Consider the following 26,852-nt stretch of genomic DNA (forward strand, 5'->3'; position numbering starts at 1 on the left):
CGCAGCCTCGGGCTGCTCCCAACGTGTCCCCGGGGCCAGGGAGATCCTGAAAGCGCTCTATGCCTGTACGCTGTCAAGGAACTCCACGACTAAAACATGCGGTCAATGATGTCAGTAGATTATCTGAGAGTACCACAGTTCAAATCTCTTTTTGTCGGTGCTATAAAGGCAAGTGATAACAACTCCCAAATTGCATTTTAAAGTTTTCTCAAGAACTGTCCCCCAAATCTCTGTTGCTGTGGTGTTTGAGGAAGCCTTTGAAATCCAGCAAGGAGAAAAACATCTGAGCCAGATAAACCCTTTCTTTGTAAAGACTTCTCTGGACAACCAGGGCCTCCTCACCCTCACAGGAAAACATTTCTCCCTAAAATCTCACCTCAATCTCCCTTCTTCCAGCTGAAAATCATTCCCCCTCATCCTATCCCTGCACTCTCTGACCAAGAGCCCCTCCCCAGCTTTCCCGGAGCCCCATTCAGCAGTGGAAGCCGCTCTAAGGTCTCCCTGGAGCCTTCTCTTCTCCAGGCTGAACAACCCCAACTCTCTCAGCCTGTATTAAGGTTTCTGCAAGTCTTTTTCTGGGGGAGCCGTCAGGATGGGTAAATCACTGCTTGTACCTGATCCCCCGAGTAGAATTGGTAGAAACAGTAAGTCGGGGCTCGGTGCCAGGTCCGTCCCCAGCCTGCTGCAGGCACACAGGAGGGCTGGGCTGCCCCAGGTGGTGGAAAAGCCACGCAGCTTGCCCAGCTACCCGCTGCATGTCAGATGACAGACCGCCTAGTTAAACATGGCAATGACGTCTTGATTAGCAAAAAGAAAACATCAATAAATGTTGGAGACCAGCAGCTGGTAAATCTATACATAGGAAAACAAATAACCCTGAGCTTTGATTGTTGGAGTTCACAGCAGAGATTACTTACCTTGGCAGATACATATTCAAGACATACGGCTTGTAATTCCTTAGCTAGTGCTAAACAAAACCATGTGTTCTTTTAAAACAAGGGGAAAGTTTAACTCCAGCGCTGCACATGCAGAGCTCTGGTCATAACTTGTGCTCGTAGCAAAACTAAATTGAAAAGGTCCAAGCAAAAGGGTCCCGGGGAGGAGAAAGGCAAGACCAAGCAGCAACTGTAGGACAAGTAAAAGGTGGGTTACAGACCCACCCAGGGATGGAGAGAACAATTCCGCTGACCACAGATATGCCTGTGGCAAAGTGGGGTGACGAGCAGGTATGTAATTATGAGCTTCTCCAGCAAGGAGAAGCTATGGTGCTTCCCGTGACTTTGGTGCGGCAGGATCCTAAAAAATGAAGGAGGGGCCATGTCAGCAGCTCCTTTCCCTTTCTCTCCTTGGGGAGCGAGCTGTAGCCGCAGGGCTGGCTGCGCACTCCCTGTTCTCCACTGCCAGCTGTGCTGCAGCATCACGTTTAACACACCGAAAGCTCTGTTGCCTATAAAGGGGTCCAAGGATGAGAAATAAGGACGTTAAGGCCAGCTTGCTAACATGTGGCCCTCATGGAACCCAAACCAACTGTGGTGGTCACAAGGCTGAGTGCATGCACTGGGTCAGCTTTCTCCTTCCAGCAGATGGCTTTGGGAAGATTCTCCCCCCATCTCCTTCTCCAGATAAAGGACCATCATTGAAACAGCTGTAAAGCTGCTGCAGCCACTGTTTACCACCCAAAAAGGTCTCGATTCTCTCCATTTCCCATGGATGATATTTTGTTGGTGCTGCTGAAAGCTTAGATTGACCTGTCGTTTGTTGACACTGTCCTCGTTAAAAGATAACGCGGTCAAAAAAATCAATAAAAGCAGATGAAAAAGAAAGAGATTGGAAAATAGGAGCAGTATGTTGAGCCCTGGGCTGTGCTCAGCTCCAGCCGGGCCGGCAGCTGCTGCTCTGCCTTGGCAGCAGCTCCCAGAGCACAGGCACTGTATCAGAGCCGGCAACTGCCAGGGGGACGTGCAAAGTACTCCTGTGATTAAAGATGCATCCATCATCATTATAAATTAGCAGAAGCCAAGTATAAGTGCAAAGAGCCAAGAAGAAGGGGGGAAGAAGCTACAGGTTTCTATCACTCACACTGCAAACAGATATCCCACCACTGCTGGAGCAGGGCAGCCCAGCCAAAGAGGAGCAATCACGCTTCCCAGGGGAGCCTCTGAAATAAGTCATTTACTCCGGGGTGAGGTGGAGCACCACGTGCTTGGCAGCCAAGGGCAGTTGATACCAAAAGGCTGCGTTGAGAAAGGGGGTTGATGAGGAATTTGGAAGCCGTTCAGCAGGATTTGGATGATGGTAGGAGAGGTGGTTTGGGAAAGCTAAAGAAAACAAGAAGAGAGGAAAAAGTGTTTACAGAAGAGGTGTAACAATGACTTCACAGAGCAGGGAGAGTCTCTGGCAACTATTTTTGGTCAGAAAAATGTTAGCAGGATCAAAGTGGCGCTTAGGGAGGCTCTGCTCCTTTTCAAACTGCCTTGGATGAACTACGCTCAGCAAAAGCAACAGTGGTAAACTCTTTAAACAGGGACCTTGTAATGCAACTGTGCTATTTAAAGATGTGTCAGCATTAAGATAAGTATAGCATCTGCTAGTAAAGGTCTGAGAAGTCATTTCAAATTCACATGAGAATATTTATCACAAGCTCTGGCAGAGTCCAGCCGTGCCACTGCCACAGCGAGAGCTCCCGAAGCAAAACCTTTCCAAGCGGCCACAGGAAACTGCACTGCAGTGCCTGGAGGTGGAGCTTGGTCTGAAACTGGTACCAAAGAAACCCTCCGGTCCACCACCTCTCAGAAGAGGTGTAACATGGAGACCCAGACCACGTGTGGTTGTTAAAAGGTCGTAGGAGGTGGGGTGACAACCCTAAGGACCTGGACAAATTCCAGGCTATTTAATTGCTTTCTGTCTCCCTGAATTCCTCCAGTGCTTCCCTTTGGGTGTGCTGGTTTCTGCTTCCTGTCCTGAATCACAGCACAGTGCAGCTGGAGCCAGATCCCCCCAGGCCGGAGCAGAGAGCCTGCTAGAAGATGCTGGCTTGATTGAAAACTCATTGTTTCCCAGTCGTGCATCTGCAGCTCCTGCAGAAAAGCTGGGGTCTGCCCTGCAGCTCTGCTCCTTCCAGCTGCTGCACAGTGAAAGCAACTTCACTGCAAGGAGGGGAATCGCACACAGCCGAGGGGAGACCGTATGGCCCTCTACAACTACCAGAAAGGAGGTTGTAGTGAGCAGGGTGTTGGTCTCTTCTCTCAAGTAACAAGCAGTAGGACCAGAGGAAAAGGCCTCAAGTTGCGCCAGGGGAGGTTTAGGTTGGATATCAAGAAATATTTCTTTACTGACAGAGCGGTGAAGTCCTGGCAGAGGCTGCCCAGGGCGGTGGGGGAGTCTCCATCCCTGGAGGGGTTCAAAAACCATATGGATGTGGCACTTCAGGACACGGTTTAGTAGGCACGGTGGTGTTGGGCTGACAGTTGGGCTGAATGAGCTTAGAGGTCTTTTCCAGCCTTAACGATTCCATGGCTCTATTCAATAATTCTCTGAAATGGTTAGAGTGGCATGAATGCAGAGGTGATCAACGAGGAGAGGGCTGTCCTGTGCTGAAGGACATGCAGAGGTGGGCAGGGCTGCTGCCAGGCTGGGCTGACGCTGCTGAGGCACAGCCTCTCCTGCCCTTTGCCATGGCTCTCCCCCTGCCCCGGCCCCGCCGGCAGCTCTGCAGAGCCCCAGCTCGGGGCCAACAGCCAAATCCCTGAATGGGCAACGCTGGGCTGACCTGCTGGAGCTCGGAAAGGATGATGTGCAGGAGGGCAGAGGCCATGGAACACTGTGCTCACTGCGGGTCACGGCATCTCGTTGGCCTCAGCACGCCGTCCTGCTCTGATCACAGACTGCAGCCAAACTGGGTACGGCCGCCTTGCACTGAGCACTGTGCTCCCCGACGTTCCCAGCCCTTCCCGGCACAGGCAGTGCAGAGTCGGGCCCAGGAGTGAGAGTCAGGGCCATTCAGAAGCTTTTGGTCGCACAAAGTCAATAAAAGCTGTTTCAAACCAATACAGAACAGCTCCACCAAAGCCTCAGCAAACCCACCAGCCGTGGCCGTGTCACTACTTGGCTGAACTAGATTAAAGTCTTCCCAGCTTTCTTTTTGCTGAATGTCACATCTGTGGTTCTGACAAAGGCAGCAGTGGGGACAGGATGAACAAAATAATCTTCAAGCCCACAGCAGCGCACCCTGAGAGCAGCGGGTGCCAGAGCAGCTTGGGCAGCAGCCACTCAGGTGCTGAGAAACAAAAAAAAACATCCCTTTTCCTGCCATTTCAGAGCCAATTTGCCTTGGAGGAGTCTATTACTAATCAGTAAAATTACATCACGAGAAATGAGGGACTACTTAGCAACCAGGCTTTTCATCAGACTATGTAAAACTATAGGGGTTTATTTGCTTTGGTCTATGATCTTCAGTCAGTAACACTCACCATTAAATGTCAAGTAAAATCCTTCTTCTAAGTAAATCCTCTCCCCCGGGAGAAGAAGGGTTGTAATGGAGGGAAGATATGACCCCAGGAGTAAAGCCTGTATTGCGTTCTGAGCCACAGGAAATACATTTGTCCTTCCCTGTTCACTTAGCTATGACAAAATAGGAAGCCCATGAATTATGAGAGAGGGTCTCGCATTTCACGGAGCGCTGCTCTCCAGAGCCGTGCAGCCGGTGTGCAACGGGGCTCCTGCGGGAGCTGAGCTGGCGGCAGTGGGCTGGACACCGGGAAGGGATCAGCCGGGGGGAATTTTACAAGATGAAAATCTCCACAAACGGTTAGGATGTCCTTGGCATGAGAATGCTGTTTGAGGTTTGAATCTGAGAAATTCCATGTTAAAAATGGCTTTTGGACAAAGGAAAACTGCAAAACCAAACATTCTTCAGTCTTCCCAAGTTCTACAGGGAACCCCCATTGTTGTGGTCCCAGATAATGCATAAAACCAGAAGGGAAGGAGTTGCCTCGATATGGTTAAATCTCAGAGGAGCCACCGTTTTCACAAGTGCTGGCACGTTGGCCACCAAAGCCCAGGGCACTGAACGGCAGGAATACTTCAGTCAAAGCTCTGAGCATCTTACAGAAGAAGGCACACAGTCTGGTGTAAAGCCCAACTCCCTCAGCCTGTCCACATAGTAGAGGAACATAGCATCCTACTTTTGTTGGGAACACAAACATATTTTTTGAGTCTTTGGTAGAAGAAACCTTAAGAAAGTCTTCTGCGGATAGAAAAAGACTTCAGAAAAATATACATAACCCTAGTGCATTAAATACATACTTTTATCCCTTTAGAAACCACTTTTTAATCAGAAAAACAAACAAATCAGAACCAAAATAGCCTCCATGAGTCACAAAAAAATTATCAAAATTACCAGACAAGGGCATTACACAGCTGGTAGCATATTCCCCGGAACATCCATTGTGGAGGACCTTTCAGAGCACGAACAATCAAAACCAGAACAGACAGCCTTGACCAATGCTTTGTAAAAAAAGCTTAATTGCAATCAGATTGACGCAATGCCAAAGTGCTATCAACAATGGACTGGAGAGAGCAGGCATTAAGTGGTGGTACAACGTGAATAATAGGGCTTTGATTTGTCTAACACCGCCCAACTGTAAGTTTGTGCAACAGAAAAGCCCACGGCTTGGGAAGATTAGCTCCGTTAATATGCTTTACTAATGTAGTCCCTAGGAGAGGAGAACAGCAGGAAGGTTTGGACCTTGGCGTGCAGCGCAGCCCCGCTCACCGTGGAGCAGTCATACTAAAAAGAGCCTTCTTTGGGGTTAAGACACTCAAAAGGGTCATCCGCTGAGAAGTCAGAGCTGTGCCAACTCCTAGGAACTGCAGTGGCTTGGATGTTAACGGAAATTGGGAATATTGAACTTTTCATCCATTCTAGCATATTTCTTTCTTCAATAAACTCTCTGATAACAGCCACACTGTTGTTGTATGTTGTGATGCTGCAAGGGGTTCTCAAGACGCTGAAGCTACAGAAGATGATGAATTTTACTAATTTAGCTTTGTTTCTGTTCTCTGTCGGTGACAACAGCCACGGGGGCTGGCACATTGCGAAGGTGAGGGGAGCTCAGAGGGGCTGGGAGTCACCCAGCATCGCCCTACCTTCTGCCGCACAGCCAAAATCCTGCAAGCCCCACACCCTCACTGCTCCTAAAGTGGGACCCAGCACACGGCAGTGGGGAGATCCCCCCTCCCAAACAGCTCTAGGAAGGAAGCTGCCCACTAGAAGGAGTAGGGCCTGGCTTAATTGACAATCCCTAGGAAAAGGCAGAAAACAGGCTTCCTCCAAGGGACAGGCATAGCCAAGGCAACCACTTTGTGTTGTTGGGAAACAAAGTGCGAGGTCACTGCAGGGCTGTGTCAGGCAGCACATCCCCTCTTCCCTCCTCTACCACCCACCTCACAGGGAGAAGACCCACACAGAGAGCTTGTGGCCTCCTTGGCTGCAAGAACTCTTCTAAATCCGTGTATCAAAAAACGCATCTTAAAGATGTTATTAATGACAGCAATGCTGTGCTCACTAGGAATTGTGAACTGTGTATCCCTGTACTGAAGGATTTCTTCACAGTATATGTACACTATGGTTTTGTCTGGTTTTCTATTATTCAGCCCGTGCCGTCTTTTACCGCTTCCCTCGGGAATCTCCACCGAAGCCTAATAGTCCGCATTGTTAGAAGAGGTTTCCTGATATTCAGCTGCTTCTTCCTTCTATTCATGCACAGCAGAATTGCAAGCTCCTGCCCAGTTGCGCCTTCAATTGTTTTAGGTGCTCCAAGCTCCTTCCAAACCCTGATTTTTTTTTTGCCATTGGAACACAGATGATATTCACCGGCTCCTCACGGCCTTTGGGTTTGTTTTGTTGAAACAACATCCCTCCACTGCCGTGCTCCAAGATGCTGTCCCCGCTACTGTGTGGGGAAGTCAGCCAGCGTTGGCCCACGGTGTCTGTTGTTCTCTGCTTGCTTCATTAACTGCCTCCTGCTGGTGCTGTAGCTCTTCAGCCTTCCTGATTCATCTGGTGAAACTCAGTTTCCCCCAGTGAAGCACCAGCCTTTACCAATGCCGTGCTATGGTCTGGCTACAGCCCAGGGGAGCTGTGCTGTCCGGAATACATGTACAGCATCTCCATCCCTGCTAAAAACCCAGGCTCCACCATGCCTGGAATGGGAGCCATCTGTTGGGATCCAGAAAAAGAATAAAAGAATCTGTTGGGATCCAGAAAAAGAATAAAACAACTCCATTTCATCCACTCTTCGTTAAAATTTGCTCAGCTCTCCACCGACGGGAACACAAAGGCAGCCCTCTCCGCTTCCCCTTGGACATGTTCGAACACCATCCTCCCGCGGGAGAGGAGCAGTGCCATTCACTTGGAGCTCAGGCTCCTCATCAGCTGGCGCTGGCGGCAGCTCCCGCAGGCAGCCCAGCAGCTTTGCTGGGAAACACCTGCTCCGTTTTCCAGGGGATAAGATTTCAGCATAACTGGTGCCTCTTGTCAAAACAAGCGGATATGTTACCACGCGTTTATTAAAGTGGGGACTGTGAAGCACACGGAACTGAGAAGCAGCCCCTTTGAACTGGGTAAAAAGAGTCAACGACCTCGGATCCCCCCCCAAACTAGGACAGAGTGAGTATCTGAACTCGTTCTGGAGGAGAGGATAATCAGGTAGTTCTCTCTTGCTTGAAGGAACTCCCGATACAGTTTCTGAGGGAGACATTATGGGCTAGATTTGATCATGTAAAATTGGAAATTGCTCCGTGTTATGGGGGAAATGAGCAATGAATGAAAAGTCTGCAAAATGAACCCCTTCTGCACTGACAAGAAAAATTAAAGACTCGGAGACTACTGAGACAAGCAGTCTCGGAGCTGGAAGAGCCCAGTAAACTCACTGCAAAACACAGAAAGCAAAGGGAAAGGTGTGCCTCAAGGCACGGAGAGGCCACTGTCCAAAAGACTGACATTCTTTCAGCTTACTGATGATGCCACATAGCAAAGAAAAGCAAAGGTTTAGGAAAAAAACGCATAGTTTGGAGGAATGTTCAGGCTCAGGCACTTGGTGCCACCAAAGGTTTCTGGTTGCCTGACGCAGCAAACAGTACAACCTTTTGTTGTACTTTGTACACAACGCAACACATCCCAGTAGCCTCCAGTGGAGTGCGTTGAACATAGGAAGGCCCTAAGGACTCCGGAGAACGTGGCCAGTTGCCATTGGCGGGGTCTAAACACCAGAGAAGCAAATCCCAGGCTGATGGGTTGCTCCAGTCCTTCCTAACAGGCTGTACCCCGTGTTAGCAGATGGTCTCCATCACTAGAAAACTGCCAGCACGGGGAGCAGCGGGGACTTTCTGGACACTCGGTCACCCTGCTGGCACCAGCAGCACTTTCTCCCGCCCCCCCCAAAGCTTCAGTTTCACTAAACATTTGGAGAAGAAATATCCTGTCATCCATTAGCAGAAGGTCCTGTTGGGTTGGGAAGTAATGGAACTTTAAGTGCTGGTAAATTAACAAAGCAGAGTTTTCAAACAGAGCCTTTGAAAACTGAAGGCACTGACTCAAAGGCACGCTTGCTTTATTTTGTCATCTCTCTGCAGCACTGAAAGTGATTAAAAAGCATAATCTAAATGCATATTTAAAAAAAAAAACAAACCAAAACTAAGAGGATGGGGCATTACATTTCCATTTGTGATTTTTTATGGCTTTGTTATAGAAAGGGATTTTGAATGGAAGCAGGGACAAGCCATTAAGCATCAGTAAACACCGCAGCATTGGTGAGCTCCAGGAGGGCTCTGCTACCTTTGCTCAGGAATTATCCTTCAAAATCTTTTCCAGCAGAGACTGTGCCTTCTGTAAAGTGATATTTCTTTTATTTTTTTTCCCAAGGAAAATGCCAGTATTGCTAATTCTTTCCTTCCACTTTCCTGGGAACAGCTAAATGAAATACTCCATCTGACCAGAATGGAACCTGATGGTTTAATCATCCCGATGCTTCCTTTGGGGTCACCCAAGCTTTACCTTTGTTCCACAGAAGCCGCGGTAGCATGGGAGCTCCAGTCCTAAAGCTGGTCTTTTAAAACCCTGAGACCTGAGGAAGCTGCATGCCTCATAGGATGAGCAAACGACACAGGATACCATCAGGATCCACTGCAGGCAGCCAAAAGTTCTAAACACAACCAAATTTGTAAGCTCAAAGGGTGGCAAATTGGGCAACCTGGGGTTACCCACGGCCCCAAGCAGAGTCCCCGAACCACTCCAGTGCTGTGAAGCTGCTCCTGGATGGTCCCTTCTGACCACTGCAGCATCAGCGGCTTCTTAACAAGCTCTTCTCTGCGTCAGGGAGGGCTCCCCGGGGCCTCAGGACACCTGACATGCGCTGCCATAGCACGAAGAACTAAAGCCACGCAGCGTTTTGCTACTGAAGTCTGCTGCCGTGAGAAAGCAAAGGAAGGAAACAAGCCGTGCCAATGGACAGAGGAGGAAGGGGAAAAGCTAATGTCTGTCAGATATGTTCTAGTGGCCTCTAAAATGCAATTTTCATTTCGGTTCTGCTCTTTGGCTCCTTTTGAGTGCCCATAAGCACCCTGATGTTGGAATCCTGGCAGAATAAAGCATCAATTGACTAACAATAGTCAGTGTGTTTGACAGCAGAAGAATTAAGCGTTACTTAGCTAGAAATGCAAAATTCCATGTCTTTGGGGCAATTTTCTTCCTTAAATTCAGATATTCCTGCCTTGCTAAGATCAATGGAATTCTCATACGCCGGTCCGAAAGCCGCTAGACCACTGGCACAATAGACAACCAGAAACACAACAGAAGGATCGTATCAGTAGGGTTTCCATGCACAAGCAGAACATCCGAGTACTGTAAACAGGGGGCAAAACTTTTGCTTAAACATGTTATGCCTTCTCAGCAGCCATGGCTTCCAATAAGATAACAGCCCAGTTCCCCTTGTTTTCCAAAACAAGTAGAGATTATTGATGTACTGCCAATATTTTAACAAGGAGAGCTCACTAACTCCCACCCTGAACCAATCCTAAAATGAACACCATGGGATCCGGGTGGGGACAGCAGACGGCTGTGCAGAGAGGAGAGGATGAAGTGCCGAGGAGTCTATTCATTGTTTTTCCATTTTAAAGAAAACACTCGCCTGTAACTGTAACTAAGAAGAGAGGCAGCCACCTCCTTTTTTTTCCGTGTTTGACAAATAAACCTATGTTAAGGATACTTTGTTGGAAATGTTTGTACTTTATCCACTTAAAAAAATACACAGAGTGCACTGATAGCACAGCACTCGGCCTGTGTCGCTGGTGTGGAGAAGGGCAGAGGTGTACGCGTGCTGCTTGGTGAAACGCGCCTTGGAGGGGAGCAGGAATACATTATTATAGAGACGTTTTCTTTCTCATTAATGCCAAAAGCTTTCTGTGTCTTGTAAGGGGAAAGTTTGGTATTTGTGTTTATGATCTCTAGAGGATGGAGAGTAGCATCATGGGTCAACCTAGAGGTTCTATTTGTCCAGCTCCTAGAGTTGGCTGTATCGAGCGGAAAAGGATGCTCCTTTTAGGAAGGGAAACTCAAAGTAACAGGTGACTGAATAACCTACTCGCTAGAGATGCTTTTGAATTCAATGGCAACCATGAATGGATATGAAATTGGAACCGCTAGGACAGTTTAGAAGGATAGACTTCACAAAAGGCAAAAATACCATCGCCAGTCTCCTCTCAGGTTAAAGGCAACATATAAAGAGGGATTCCTGAGAGGCCTTGAAGTTCACAACAGCTGAAGACTTTTGTTAGGAGTGTTTAATTAAACCAATAACTCCAGAGAAAAAGCAAACACCCCAGATTGGTGCAGCTGCCTGGTTAAATCCCAACAGCCTCAAAGCTGGCACAGTTGCCACATTCTGGCCATGCACTGTAAAAAGCACAGAAGCTTCGCTTTATTTTAAGATTTGTGCTGTATTTAATCCTCATTGGGAGTACCGATCTCCTCTCTAGGGGGGTTTGCCCAGGAACAGGTAGTTTTGAAGGCTGAGACACAAAACGTTAATCTGAGAAGGGCTTCTGTGTGCTCATTCTACTCTGTGTCAGCACACCCAGCTTCAAACCATCCAAACTACATTTCTTTCCCTAACAAGGGCGATTTCAAATGCAGACGTGTTGTTTAATTGGTCCTCACCCGGAGCCCTCGCATAACAATGGGCCCCAGGGTGTGAAAAGCAGCTGCCTCCCACCCGAGGGATGAGGATTTCCGAGCAGCCAGCCTGAAATGCCCACAAGCCATGAAGGGCCAAAGCTGATCTCTGTATGCAAGTTTGCTGGTGATAGGGGTGGATTTGCATGCTGAGCCCTCTCCCAGGCTGCATGCCCCCCCCCAGCTGCACAGCAGTGGGGTACAGCCCACCTCACCCACCCTGTCCGTCAGCAAAAAGAGGGAAGATGAACCTCTGGACCATTAGGAGCAGGAAACGCCTGTACCTTCACCGTTTTCAATCCCAATTCACACTCGTGTTTTCAGGCGTTTGATTAAACCGTGAGCCCTCCGAGGTTTTGCAGCCCGGAGCTGGGCTGTTATATGAGATAGTCAGGAAGTTATTTGCATCAGCTGGATAAAAGCCCACTGCGGCAGCCACCAGCCCGAGGAATAACATTAGTTCCAGCTTCACAATGAGTTGTTTACTGGCCTTGACTGCCTGTGGGAACAGCCAAGGAGAGCAGAGGAAAAGGGGAGACAAACACAATGCGAGCGAGACGCGTTAGGTGGGAGGCTGGGCTTTGAAAGCACACGCAGGATTGCAAACCTATGGAACTGCAGAGGGCTGAAAAGGAGAGAAAAAAACCACCGGCTGCTGCACAGCATAAACAGGCTGAGGCAAAGGAGCCGCCCGCTGCCACGGGATCCGCTTCCCGAGCCGAAGGACCCATATTAAAGGTAAGACATAAAAAACAGAACAGTTTCAGCTGGCGGCTCTGCTGGGATTCCCTGGGAGGCAGCGGCGCTCCCCTCAAGGATCTCTCATTTTCACATGTGAACGCCTCCAGGTTTTCCAGCGGGAACGCAGGGCTCTTGGGGCGAACTGCTGGGGGGCAGGAGTCCAGCCTGTTCCGAGTCAGCTCCTCTGAGAGGATTCAAACCCCCCAAACCAAACAACCCCCTTTGTAAATCACGGCCGGCTTCGCTTGGCGGCTCCCCGCTCTCACCCAATGCCTGTGCGGTTCCCACCTCCCCCCTCTCCTCCTCAAATTTTAATTGGAAACTAAAATAAAGCATTCTGAGGCGCGCAAAGGACATCCCGAGCCGTCGGCAGCTTTGCCCGTGGCTGCCATCGAGGCACGCTCCGGCAGGCGCTGCCCCCGCTCATCGCGCAGGAAATCCACGTTGCCCATTGTCGGGCTGTCCTTAAGCTGTTAATTCTGGATGGGAATACAGCCCTGGGAGAGGGACCGAGCGGAGCCCCAGCGCGGGGCGGGCTCAGCCGCTCCCAGCACAGCCCCACCCCATGGAAAGCCGTTCCCACCGAGACCCCAACAGTTCCTCCCCCCCCCGTGCATCCATTGGGCCCGGACTCGTCTCCCGTTTCCCGAGGCGCGATGGCCGCGGCGTTCGCCGGGTCTCTCCTCCCCGAACAAAGGCGGGCAGAGCGCTGCCGCCGGCCTTAGGCTGTAGAGAGCGATGGGTAACCGCGCGGAGAGTTGAGAGCGCAGCTTTTCCGCGTGGGCCGCGCACACACAGAGGATGAACGGCGGCTGCCGGGGGCGGACCGGGCTGCGATCCGCCAGCGCTGCCCCGAGCGCTGCCCCGGCCGCTCGGACGCGGTAAGTGCCTGTTTCCTCGCTTTGTAACTCGACAGGAAAGCATCCCGGGTTCATGTCAGCTCAGGAAAAAAAGGATGGTGGCGCTTTCTGAAGGCTCAACAAATCTGTGGGATAAAACCAGCCCGGGATGGGCTGGAGCGGTGCGTTTCGGTGGGGATTAGCAATGTTTTTTCTGCACGGGCAGCTCTCATTCCTCGTCCTTGAGCTCCGCCGTGGCTCGGGGGGGGGGAGAGGCCAATGTTTCTGTTTAAAGGGAGAAAGATGATCTCCAGGTTTTTGCAAAGTAATCCCTGTGCGAGCTGCTCCTCCAAACTGTTGCTGTGGAAATCGTTGTAATTCACATCACACTTCTCGTGGTGTCACCGGGGATGACGAGTTAAAGACTTTTCTGCTCCTGTTGTTTGTTTCAGATTCGTGAAGAATATCCCTTGCTTAGGGCTTTTCTTTTGTGCTTGAAGTCAGACTCTTAGAGACGCCTGAATATAAACTTAAGAAAGGCTTCTACATAAGTGTGGTGTAAACTTCTATATAAGTGTGGTGTAAATTCAGCTTACAGCGATCCGTGCTTTCAGCTTCATATAATGTGACATCAGTTCATGCAAACTATATGAAAAATTATGAAATAAGTTGGTTTTTTTTTAATACTGCAAACCTTTAAATTTTATCTATCGCTTTGGCTTTCAGTGATGGTTAAAATCTACTCTTTGTAAGCTCAGTGGCAAAATTCCTTGTGAAAAACTCAAATAGAGCTTCAAGCAGACAGGAAAAATCGGTGTCAGAAGTAAAATAAACGATGAACAACATAATTTAAAGATACAGCTGTTTGGGAGAAATAGGATTTAACACAGTGTAAGTCCGCGGCAGGAGAATTTGCATGACAATTGGGGTTTCTAATGACACTCCTTAATCTTTGTTTGAGAGGAGACAATTGCACTGTGTTGTATTGCTCCCCTGGATGAACAGAACAGTGAAACCCAGAGCATGGGAAGTGCAAAGTTCACAGGTCGCTGATAAGGCATTTTTACATCTTTCCCTTACCAGCGCTCTGCAATCCAAAATAGAACAGGCAGGAAAGCAAGGGTGGCACTTTGGGGGTCCAAAGCCTCTGAATTTTAAAAGAAAATCCTCAAAAACATGGGAGGGAAGAAGAGAGAGGGAGGGAGGGAGGGAGGGAGGGGAAGGCTGAGCATACATTTCACTTTAATCCTATGAGACTTAAAAGGAGACCCTCCCTGGCTGGGGTTGGGTCAGTCGATAGAAATCACTGTCTTTGAGATTCTGGAGTTCGGCGCTCAGCTCCACACGGATGGAACAGAAGCAATGCCTGAATGAAACCACCTCTTCGCTTTCATCCGGGGTGCTGTAACACGACAATAAGTGCGAGACCCTGTGCCTCCCTGAGAAGCAAGGATTGAGACCTTAACTGTGCCCGAGCGCTGCAGCTCGTGCTGGGGAGAGGATGCTCTCCCGGCTGTAAGATGGTTGCCTTTCCCCAGCCTGCGGCCTCATGGCTGGAGCACAAGAGCGGGCGATAAGGCAATTTTACCCAAACACTGGGCCAGAACCTGGGGAAATGGTGCACTGGAGGAGGATTTGTTACTTCTGGAACAGATGGTGGGAGAAGATTGCTGCCTGGGGAGAGCAGTACGTGGCAAAATGAAGTGGGATTCAGTTATCATGGTACTGCCTTGGCTCTTAAAGCACGGCTGCTTGCAGCTATACGTATTTACGGCAATGTTTGTGATGCCTGTGTTCCGGCCACAGCTAACGCTGGTCAGAGCCTGTTTGAGTGTCAGGGCTCCATTTACCAGCGTCTACCAGGTGTACATGCATGGCACGGTGGTCCCAGCGTGAAGGCTCACACAGAGCTCCAGGATCACAAATGGGACACTGGTGAGGCATCCCGTCCACAGCCTGGGGTGGGTGAGGATGGCTCCTGGAGCACACACCCAGCTCCAACAGGTCTTTCCAGGTCAGGCGCGCATGCAGAGACTCACTCTGCTCCTTCACACATTGCTTGTCCTCCATAAATAAAGATCCAATTTAGTTTCAGGGAAGAGGAGACATCACCTTTCACAAAAGGCAAATTCTTCCCTTGAAAAGAGGAGCTCTTTATTCCCGAGAGCAGACAGTGGCTCTGCAAGGCTTCCTCTAATGCAACATCTTCTCAGTTCAGTCCCAGAAAAGGGGGTAAAGTTCCAGACCGCTTCAGAGCCAAACTAGCCTCAGCTGACCCTGGCTGCAAGGAAAGTCTTCTGAATTATTTGTAATGGTCTGGCTAGGTTTTTTAGAAGAAAGGAAGTCTCTTTATCTTGGCAAGTGAAACTGAGAGACATCCATCAGTCCCTGTGCCCGGAGACAAAGACGCGTGCTATCAGCAGAGCAGACTGTACAGAACATGATCTCATAATATTTTGAGTACCTGTCATGCCTATAAGCAAATAGCCACAACAGGAGCTCTTATTTTCATCTAATGTTATTTCCATTTTTATTTCTTCAACCTGCAGATAAGGCACCATCTTCTGCCCCAGCCTGCATTTACTTTTACACAGGAACTGGAAATTACCATATTTAGCAATAAAAGCAGCATCCTTTATGCTAATTCATTTATCATTCCCATTCTCTCATCTTAGTAGTAGAAGTCTGATTTCTAAGAAACTTCACCACAGAAACAGCACACGCTGGCTGAGAGTTGGTATTTTTCTTTTGTGAAGTCATTTCTTATTGATTTTAACACATCGGTGCAAATTGCCACCTCTCCAGTTTGTACCGATAAATAGCATCGCGGTGCGTTGTGCCTCCTCACACGTGCCACCGAATTCTTGACAATGTTCTTCCCCGAAGTGGGAGGGAGATGACATGAAAACTCCAGCCATCCTTCCAAATCAACAAACATTTCTTTCTGAGAGAGGTGCTCCTTGGAGAGCAGGGGGGTTGGATGCTTCCTCCCACTGAAGCCCAGCAGCTCTGGGAGGGACTGTGCATCTCCAGTGCTCAGAGCGCTGGAGCAAATGTAACCACGATGGCAATACCCACTCAGCTGTCCCAAGAGAGTTCTCAAACCTTCCTCTTCCCCTCCCCAGAACAAAGCAATTGGAGAGAACAAAGCCCTAATTTATCAAATCCTTCCAGTAAATAAATGACCTTCAAGGTCCTGAGCCTGGACCAGAGTATGGATTGCTTCTGCCCCGCTGGAGGACTCGGCTCAGCACCCACAAAGAAACCAGCTTCAGGTCCTTGCACCCAGTCCAGCTCGCGAAGCTGAAATAGGGGTTGTGCTGTGGTGCTGGATGGAAGCTGTGGATGCTGATGTACACAAGGGGCGTGAAAAGGCCTATGATTTGAGGATAAACAGAGGTGAAAGTGCATCCCTCCTGCTTCAGCCAAGGGACGGTAGAGGAACCAGCCTGGAGCCACAGCCCTGGCAAGAGCGGTCAGAGGAGGTTTGGGTGAAAGGAGGGCTTCATGCAGCTGCAGGCACCTCTCAAGTTGCTGAGGAAAGGCAACAAGGAGTCAAGAAACCAAGCAATCACCAAGGAACCACGGGAAATTGTGGCAGAGAAAGCAAAGAAAGGAAGCTTTCTGGGCAGGACGCTGACTGGAGGGTGTTTTGGAACTGTAAGCAAATAAACCGAGTCCTGTTGTTGGATTCCCCGGTGGTTCAGGGAAACAGAACTCTCTCATTTCTTATTTTTGGGTTTTTTTTTCTTACCCCTGCTTTTTAAATAAACATGCCTACATCAAAGACACAGCTACTTCCACCACCAACTTCTACTCCTGAGTTAAAACAACCTGTAAATCTTCAAGTATTGGGTCAAACAGCCTAAGTCTCCTTTCTCCCTTTTTTTTTCTTTGCATCTAAATCCTCTCCTATTGGGATTTCTATTGAATCTAGCAATGCTGTTATAATGCCATCTCCCCTTAGCGAGCAACCTGAGAGTCAAAAAAAAGCAGCATTCCTACAGGCTTCCATCATCAGATTGAGGTTCCTTCACAAGCAAAAAGTCCCTCTTGCAAGAGTAACATAAAGCATACTTTGCTGGGAAGTTTGGGGTGAATTCCATCCTTTCTGGGCTCTGGACCAGACCCTCCTAAGGCTGTACTGGCTGGGGAAGGCCAAAGCGCACCAAGGGTTAAAGGGGTGATGTAAATGGAGAGAGACATTCTTAGTGAAAACAAAAAGAGAGTCATGCCCTGAGGATCAGTGTCTGAGTGTGGGGTAAGTCAGTTCACCATTCTCTTCAGAAGGAAACATTTTAATTAGCTCAATACAAAACAGATACAGCACAGAGAAGTCACCATGAGCAGGAAATGCTTTGTAAGTCTCGGAGGACAGTTCGGAGACAACGGCAGGGCTGACCAATTAAAAAAACTAGGGGGCAAAGAAAAAAGGAGAGCGCCTTTTGGATGAGGTCCGATTGGCTCAGGTTTCCATTTCCCCCACTCTGTCTTCGAGAAGAATTAAATTGGGGTCCTGCCGTAATTCATTCACTGACTTCCAGGCAACAGAAAGTAGGTGTTGAACTTGGGAGGGTCTGCAAAGCTCCCGGAGAGCCAAAGCCACCCCAGGCAGGGAGCAAAGGAACAGTCGGCACGCTCCCACCGCCTCCGGTGGGTCCCTGGGGTGGCTTTGGGGGACCGAGCAAAGGGAGATGCTCCACAGGCTCCTGTGTTTTGTTTTTCATCTATCAAAGGTAATTTGAAAAGTAGGCAGTGAAACCTGATTGACCCAAATGATCACGAGTAGCTCAGGATTCCACCTTCCCACGAGGTGTGGGAGGTGTTGCTACACTCGAAGCAAACACTGCGGAATGAAGGTACTGATGGCACAATAAGTGTCAAAGCCATGAATAACAGCCTTCCTGCCTGTCTTTTATGCTAATCATCAGAAAAATGTCCCCTTTTTGCCCAGCATACCGGTTAGGCATTCACTCTGATAAAACACAGGGAAGAATGGCTCTTTGAAGCTACAGAAACCTTTGCTGAACTTCAAAGTCACACTTCTGTCTACTTCTGTCCCACTGTTCTCAGATACATCACTTCGGATTAGTAAATGAAAGAGATTAAAGCATTTCTACTTTCCATCACTTCATACAGTCAATAGAGCTTTGTTTACAGGCAGCTGCTTTGTTTCCCACTGTCTAATCCCCAATCCTTTCTCCTGCTGCACCAGGGAAGAAACATGGGCAAAGGTTCATGTAGGGAATGTTCACACAGGTGAAACTGCCAGCGCTGGGGAAGGGGGAGAGCTCACAGAGACTCCACAAGCTGTCAGTTTGAGACCCAGCCCCAAACTTGGTGTCCCAAACAATTTCCCATCCCCAGGCATTTCCCTGCAGCAGCAGCCTGCTCCGGCAGTACAGTTTTCCTTAAGCTGTCCTTAGCCCTGGAAAATGGAGCCAGCATCACTGTGCCACGCAGCTACTGCCCTGTCAGCCGCAGAAAGGGAAAAGGCAGCACCCAGATTCCCCCAGACTGGAGGGTTGTTCTTCTAAGTGCTTTTGGCTAATGCAATCAAAACCAGCAACTTTCATTGAAAAGAGAAAATATCAGTAAGCGGAGAACACCTTGCAGGCACTGAGGTATTGCAGGGGCAGCAAACCAATGGGCAACCCAGGGATGAGACAGTTCTGTTGTGTTTTGCATCACTGCTTTGCTTTCTTGAAATCATATTTTGTGGTTTTCAAGTGAATGTAACGTATAGAAATGACAGCTTGGTGGTGGTACGATTCCTCGTCAGCGCTGCTGTGTGTCAGAAACACTTACTTTTTCTGGTAGGAGAAGTTTCTTGTTCATCTCTTAAGTCCATATGCAAACAGTTGCAGAGTATCTCACCTTACCTATAGTACTTAAAAAGCCAAAAGTACCCAAAAGCCTTATGCAAAATTCTCATCTCTGCAAAAAAGTTTCAAAAAACCCCAAGAAACTCCCTCTGCCCCAAACCGACGAGATCTATTTTGAGCCTTCTGTGTAATTAAAGTGGAGGGAAGGAGGGAAACAAAACCCAAGGAGCTGAAGAAATGACAGAGTTTGTGGTTGTGAAGCCTTTACCCTGGGCTCAGCAGTGGGAACGAGTTACACATCGTACAATCCTTGTACCAACTGGGTGAGGGACAGGGAAGTGAAAACCCTCTAATGAATGTAGTTCTTGTCAGAGAAGGCATAGAGCATATGCTGTGCTGAGGAAAATACTTATTTATTCCCAAGTTCAGGGTCTGAGACCATATAAAAACACAGCAAGTGCTGCCATAACCCAGAGACATTGCCGGATACAGTCCAGAGAACCCCCCCCAACCTCAGATCCCTGCTTTTAGGTTCATCATTTTGGGCTTCTGGACCTATAAAACCTGTGTCTCGCAAGATTTAGAGACAGTCTGAGTACACACAGTGATAATCTAGAAAGAGACCCTTCAGATGTGGAAGGGTTTTGCATTTGATCTGTATCAGACGTCGCAAGAAAAGGCTCTGCAGTGCTTAGAGGTTTAAATGAATGCACACGGGATGCCCTACATATTCAGCCTGAGAAAGTTACATCCATCTAAAATCTCGTGTAAGGAAAAGAAAATGCAAAGAGGCAAAAATGTCAGTCGCAAACTACACACTGGCTTTTCTGACCTAAGTTTGCTGGACTTGTGGAGAATGAGAAGTGCAGGAAGAAGAAAGAATGGTCTTTGTGGAATTACTGAATCTGATTTTACAGTGTGCTTTCTGCCTGCAGTAATTTTTGGTGCTAATGAAAGGTTGATCTGAATTAAGCCCAGGCTGGCTGTTCTGAAGGCTCCTTGAGGTGCCAGGAGGAGGAGGAAATAACAGAACCGTAAACAGGATACTCGTGGACCATAGGAAGTAATACGTAGAGGTTTTCCTTTGTTTTCAACACACAGAGGACAGGGGATATCTCTACAATAAAGGGCAAACGGGAACAAACCCTGTCAGCTACTCCACTGAGCCCCACTTTGTAACTCCCAGAACGACAGGGCTACGTCAGGGAGCACCAGCTGCTGGAGGTTTGCTTCTACCACCCCTGCTTCGAGAGAGAATATTCATATTACCATGTTAAATAGGCTGTCTGTTCTGCTGGGTACCACTTCTGACAACAGCTGGATATGTTCCCCCCCTCATGTACTGCCCTCATTTTAGATACAGGATTTACAGTTTTAGCCTGCCTGGAATACAGAATGGTTAAATGGTTTTCTTTATATTCACTTAACTCAGCACTTTACAATGTATTGCTAGTTGGTTTTTTTTTTCCAAGTGGTGAACATGGTGTACATGAAGATCATCCCACTGCTTTAATCCTCAGCGAAAAAGGAAGGAAAGTAAATTTTACATTCAGAAAACTAAATCCGTAGGCTCAAGCTGCAGAATTGAAAGCACATGGCTGAGTTTCAAAGCATCCTGTCAGCTTGTTTAAACACCTCTGTGCTAGAGAGGTAAACAGCACAGGTTTATATTTTAAAGACCATGACCGAGCTAGACAATTGCTGGCAGGCAATTCCCAGAGACACCAGAAAAACTGGGATTTGACCTTGTGGGTGTCTGATGCAGAGCAGGGAGGGGGGAAATACTTGAGTGATCGAGCATCTTTTCCCCTGTGTAATGAGTATCTGGGTCAGGCTGCTGGCAATAGCTGCTTCTGTCAGTAGTAAAGGTGAGCATTTCAAAGCCACCTTTCAAAGCTGCTGCGTCAGGCTGGGGTTTGAGGAAGAGCCAAAGTCCTGGACTGTGCGTGCAGGCTGGATAGAGGGGTCTCCATCGACCTCCCAGGCACATGGCCACGTGAGGTTTTGAAGGACACTCAGTCCCTCTCAGACCTCCCCAGTTAGGACCCAGACATGAAGCCTGGACCAGGAAAGCCCGGTGCACCTGGTTTTCACACACTGCAGGAGAAAAGGATCTACTTAAGAGGTTACATTTCAATACAAACAAAAATTGCTCCAGGTGGAGACAAGGTGCAGCTTTCTCTTTACTCAGAGGGAATTAAAAGCCAAGTACTCAATGCATTGGGCTGAGGTTTAAGCTAAGAGGCACAGCTATCCCTCCTGGAGCTCATGTGTACTTTTGTTCTTGCTTAAAGGCATTTCAAAGGTGAGACCTTTGCTCATGTAGATTACTGTGTATTAAAAGAAAGCGCACCTTTGAGATTTTACTGCTATCCTTGTCATAAGTTTAAATTTTTGTATCTTTTTGAGGTCATTTCACAATGAAGTTTACTTAGCTATGAATTTAGTAGAAAAAACAGATAAGGGCCAAACCACAAAGGGATGCAAGGAACTTTTTGCTCTCTACACAGCCCGTTCCCTCCTCTGTCTGCTGGTCCCCAAAGCCCCGTACAGTCTGCACAATGAGGTGCGTGCTGACATGTGCTGTAGAGAGCCTCAGCCTGGGCTTGGTCTCCTCTGCTGTTGTCACACGATCTACAGCGATCAGATAAGGGCATATCTGCTTCTGGTTTGAGCAGTTGCTGATACAGGAGATCATTGCAATTATGTAACTCAAAATGCATCTAAGAAAGGAAGAACTGAATAAACTGGGCAATGAGCATCTATCACACGGACCAAACAATAAACCCACGCAAAGCACCACTCCACGGCCCCGTTCCTGACTCTGCCCTGGCCTGCAGGGACCATGAACTGTCTCTGATGGGGGAGGACAAATAGATCCAGGTCATCTTTTTGGATATCAAAAGATTCAAATAATTTGAAAGCCATCTTTCAGAGAAGTGAGATCTGGGGATCCTCCCTTCCTACTATTTTAAGTCCAACTAATGCAGAAGCTGCAAAGGCGAGGTCCTGCCCTCTCTCTGGTTTCTGTCCAGCCTGCAGCTGCCCAGGTCCTCCCAGGTGAGGGCAGAATTTGTCCCTTCCCTCTGGCAAAGCCATGGCTGTCACGTCTTTCTCAACACTTGACATTTTACCAGCTGACTCACTGACAGCCTGCATGCAAGAACAAGGTCAGCGTGAGCTTTTCCTGTTGAAAAACATACGGAAAACATTTGATTTTGATCAGTTTGCATCCCGAATTGTCCCGATTCCATGCTTTCTTCCCTAGTTTATTTGTTTACATGTTGCCATTTCAACCTTTAACACAACTCGGTTGTTGAAGTTATGCTGTCAGAGGATGACTTTCTGGAAAGGATCCTACCCTTCACAAGGGTTTCACCTTCCTAAATTAAGATGTTTCTTAGATTACAAGAGGGTTACAAACTCTGTTTCATATTTGGTTTGCTGTAGTTTATAAGGCAAAGGCCTTTCCCTTAGTTATCTGACTTTGCTCCACATTTCCAAGATGTATCCACATTCCAACTCGCAAACCCTGCGCACTCCAGTGAGGGAGAACGGCCAATCTCTTACCCTCACAGGCCTTAAAACCAGTAGTTGGAATGGCAGTGAGAGCATCGAGACAGTCCAGAAAGCACTGATTTCCCGCAAACAGCATATTTGCTTCAACTCTGCACTTCTCTAAAGCTTGCTGAACTGGGGCAAATTCTTACAAGAGCATATTTATGAGATTTTTCCAAATTTCAGGTTCAGAACTGTGGCAAAGAGCAGAAAAGAAGTGAAGCTGTCAGTACAGCTTAGAGGAATCCTGTTTGCAAAGCACTTCATATTTGCAAAAAATGTTCCTTGGAAAGTAATAGCATTTTTGCAGAAATTAAGGAAAATAGGCAACATTTTCCAAAAGTGGCAAGCATAACTTTGAAAAGTGTTTCTGAAAAACACTTCTGGAATACAACATTTTCATCTTTTGCTTTGAAAAACCTGTGTAAGTATGCTCCTATTTTCAAGTAGAGAAAATGCAAAGCTTTGTCCATGTAAGGTTTGGGGTATTCATACTTTTGCATCAGAAGAGGTTGAAAACCCACAGAACTCATTTCCGCGCAGTTACAAGCAAGCAAAACTTTCAACATATTTCTCCTTCTGTCATAAGGTTAGGTGAACACTTCAGACTGTTCGATTCTCTTCCTGGGCAATGCCATGGGTCCACAATTTCTTTCCAAACACACTGGGCCAATTCCATTTCACATTTTAAAGAAAAATCTTTCCAAATGGAAAGTTGGAATTAGTACTCACTCTCCTTCCAATAGAGGACTACAGAGTGATAGGGGAAGGAAAGGCAAGGCTGAGGATGGTAACTGCTGTGGTCAACTTAGAAATATCCCAATAATAGCGGGATTTATAAAGACTGCCTCGAAAACTAATAACTGGTCTTGTTTGCCCATCCATTCATTTGGAAAGGAAAGAGCATGTGTTCTCTTGCACAGTCTCTTTAGGTGATAGGAGGTTGCAAGACTGATAGCATCTTTTTCTCTCTCCTTTAGGATGAAAGGATTCGTGATGTGGTAGCAAGGTGTCAAGTAACCTCCCTGGAATGCGTTTCTTCAGTAAGAAGAAAGATCACTGCCTTATTATATGGATGTCACTGAAATAGACTTTGAAGTTCTTCGGAAGCACATCACAAACTTGGCATGGGAAACCACAGCAACAATCATACCTGTTTGACAGATGATTCCTTTAAGTACAACTTGTACGGAGCCGTGTACAGCGTGGTCTTCATCCTTGGTTTGATTACTAACTGTGCCTCCCTCTTTGTCTTCTGCTTTCGGATGAAGATGCGTAGCGAAACAGCCATTTTCATGACAAACCTGGCTGTTTCAGATCTGCTTTTTGTGTTCACTTTGCCTTTTAAAATATTTTATAATTTCAACAGGCACTGGCCTTTTGGGGACAGCCTGTGCAAGATCTCAGGTACAGCATTTCTCACTAACATCTACGGGAGCATGCTGTTCCTCACCTGCATTAGTGTCGACCGTTTCCTTGCTATTGTCTATCCATTCCGATCTCGCACCATTAGGACCAGGAGAAATTCCGCCATCGTCTGTGCTGGTGTTTGGATACTGGTCCTCAGCGGTGGGATTTCAGCTTCGTTGTTCTCTACAACCAACGTTTCAAACACCAGCACAACCTGTTTTGAAGGTTTTTCCAAGCGCATCTGGAAAACCTATTTGTCCAAGATCACTATATTTATTGAAGTGGTAGGATTCATAATACCTTTGCTACTCAACCTTACGTGCTCTTCTTTAGTTCTCAGGACTCTCCGGAAACCTGCCACCTTGTCTCAGATTGGGACAAACAAAGAGAAAGTACTGAAAATGATCATTGTGCACGTGGCCATTTTCGTGGTGTGCTTTGTGCCTTACAATTCCATACTCTTCCTGTATGCTCTCGTGCGGTCCCAAACGATAGCAAATTGCTCCTTGGAGAGGTTTGCAAGGACAATGTACCCAATCACATTGTGCATTGCTACAATGAACTGCTGCTTTGACCCGTTCATCTACTACTTTACATCAGAATCCTTCCAGAAGTCTTTCAACATAAAAACCCAGATAAAAATGGACTCTCTTTTCAAGACTGAGACACCTCTAACAAAGACTGCGCTACCAGCACCGCAGGATGAAATAAGTGACCAGGCTATGACAAATGGAGGAGACCCAACATCCGAATCGCATTTCTAATGAGATGTTTATTCATGGAGCTATCCATTAGCTTTTAATTAACATCACGTGTGTAATAGTGGTTTGGAATATGTGGGTTCACACTCGGTGTTAATGAAGAAAAGTTGCTGGGGAGATAGCTGCAGAGGTAGATAAACCCTTATACTGGATGGTCCCATCCGATGCAACAGGTGAACAGGAAATATAAAAATCCTGATGGATTTCCCTTTGGAGATCATGGATGGGTGAAAAATTATGTTCCAACTAAGGAGGGAACAGAACACCTACTTTAATAATCAGAAGGTGCCAACATTTGGCATTTTTTTCTCCCAGCAGTTGACATGGGACCAGTTGGGAAATAGAAAATCTGATTTTCTTAGAGATACCTGTCAATATTTCACACCTTCTGGAGATGCATCATCATATGTTAACTCAATAATTTCACACAATATGTATGTTTACTTAAAAAGGCATAATAAAAGCTTTTGGCTTTTCCTCATTTCCCTGCAAAAGCTTGGTTTCACTAGGCACAGGCATGCTGAATTATTGCATGTTTGAAGTGTAAATAATTGTTTTGAAAGGATGCAAAACAGTTGCTTTCTGATAGAAAAGAAAGAATAATAAGAGAAATTAATAATTAATAATGCAGTTTTGAAATAAGTTCCATCTTTGTCAGATTAAGATGTCTTTTAATTTATTTTAAATGCCGCCTCTACAGAGAGGTCAAGAGCACATTACTGCTCCGCTGCACTTGGGGTTTTATGTCCCAGGAGATGCTATGTGATTATTTCTGGTAAGGGCCGGACTCTAAAGTCAGCTGAAAGAAAAGGCCTCAAACCCCAGAGCTGTCACGGGGTCAAATCTCTTGTGTGGAAATCATGAGCAGCTGAAGAATCACCGAGTGCTCACCTCTCCAGAGCTGTTTGCATACAGCCGGCTGGGGTCAGCCTCCAACTCACGGAAGATCTTGCGAGTGGCTGGGTTTGCTATACAGTCAGCTAAACTAGAGGGGAGCAAAGGAACTATGTGCTGCTAATCTGTTTGGTTGGTTACAGCAACGCTTTCTTGATTTTCAATTAATTTATTACATATCCTGCACTCCCTTTAGTTAACTTTCTATGCATTCATATAATCTCAATCATGCATGTCATTGCATTTTACTTGGTTCATTTCCCCAGCCGTTGTTCTATGTCTGAAACTCTCCTGACCTGAACAGGCTGAGTCACTCTTCAGTGCAAGACCCAAACGAGAAAACCAATGTAACTTGAAAAAGTATGAAACTACTTCTTGTTAGATCAATAATTTACATTTTCCACGGTATAGCATAAAGCTGCTTCTAGGACTTTGTTGCCAAAAGGAAAAAAAAAAAGACAAAATCTTAATCAAACAGCTGTTTTCCACTCTCCTATTTATCCTAAGTCGCTCAGATCAAGCCTCATGACAGAGCACCACCCATCACATGTGATTATTACTTAAAGCAACCAGAGATTTGTGAAGTGTGAAAAGAATTCAGCTGCAGAAAAGCTTTGAAGGGAATATTTATTATTAAATTCACTTTGTATAAAAAAAAGTCAATTGCTTGCCAGGCTAAGACAGACTGCAGAGACCACTCTAGCTGAGCCCTGACATGACTGTTGCTTCTCCCGTGCCCCTGGCTTTCAGCTCGCCCTGCAGAGAACCGTATCATCAACCCCTTGTATGCAGGGAGCACGAGGGCAGCCAAACTGTTACAGCTCAGCCTTGAGTTACAGCTCTATTTACTAGGAACTTGCACACAGGACAGGGTCACAGTCAGTTGTAGGGCGTTTGTTGGTGCCCGGGGAAAGTTCACCTCAAAGAGAAGCAACGAGCTGCGTTTTAAGCAGCAGTGTTTGCCACTGAACCACAGGCAGAGTGGAAGGCAGTGCCATGCCCCTTTCCTTCCCGTGCAGGCCTGAACCAAACTGTTTAGACCTTTTAAAATCCTTATTTCCTTTGGCTGATGAGCCTCTTTCAACACTTGCCATAAAATGTACATAATTCAGAGAAGCTGTTTCCGTACCTTAGATCAAAATGCAAAGCGAGGCAAGAGGGAATTTGCAGGCTTCGATACAGGCAGGGTTTTGGAGAGGCAGCAAACCATCCCTCACGCCACAGAGCTGTCAGGCCAAGAAGAGGGGGTTGCGAACCATCAACAGCACTGACACAGCCTAAGCTGTGCAGAAGAGGAGAGGCACCCAGTCCCACTGCCCTACCACTACCCTGCCATCAGAAATTGTACTTAATGAGACAAGAATTCCATTTTCAGGGATGGGAGAGAGAAGGAATGAGAGTGAAAAGGATTCACTAAAAAGCTGAGGGTGCATTTTAAACCCTCTTCCTATTTGCAAGAAAAATATATGGTGTATGAGTAAATGCTCTTTTCCGAGGCAAAAACCTTTAGTATTTGTTTTACAATGAGAGACTAGAAACTTGTTGACACGCGGGGTTGATGTCAGTGGGCAACCTTTTAAATGCCACCTTGTAA

At 47.2% G+C, this 26,852-nt stretch overlaps 2 protein-coding genes across 3 annotated transcripts in view; one reads left to right on the top strand and one right to left on the bottom strand.

Annotated features, from left to right (window-relative positions):
• CYSLTR1 (cysteinyl leukotriene receptor 1) overlaps window positions 1–26,852 on the bottom strand; it is a 95,379-nt gene that overhangs the window by 55,504 nt on the left and 13,023 nt on the right. The window lies entirely within an intron of this gene.
• Window positions 11,559–25,316, top strand: LPAR4 (lysophosphatidic acid receptor 4). Of its 2 annotated transcripts, none has more exons than XM_054075505.1 (2): window positions 11,559–11,968; window positions 23,174–25,316. In XM_054075505.1, exon 2 carries the CDS (start codon window positions 23,321–23,323, stop codon window positions 24,365–24,367), a length of 1,047 nt encoding a protein of 348 aa, XP_053931480.1. In that variant the 5' UTR covers window positions 11,559–11,968; window positions 23,174–23,320; the 3' UTR covers window positions 24,368–25,316. The 2 variants fall into 2 exon arrangements, with proteins under 2 accessions (XP_053931480.1, XP_053931481.1); XM_054075506.1 differs by lacking the exon at window positions 11,559–11,968 and adding an exon at window positions 12,571–12,852.

This window comes from Cuculus canorus, chromosome 10, assembly GCF_017976375.1.
Source record: "Cuculus canorus isolate bCucCan1 chromosome 10, bCucCan1.pri, whole genome shotgun sequence".
Classification (NCBI taxonomy): Eukaryota; Metazoa; Chordata; class Aves; order Cuculiformes; family Cuculidae; genus Cuculus; species Cuculus canorus.

Bases quoted from the DNA above. Each gene is read 5' to 3' on its own strand.
- LPAR4 (XM_054075505.1), top strand. From the start codon at position 23,321: ATGGGAAACCACAGCAACAATCATACCTGTTTGACAGATGATTCCTTT.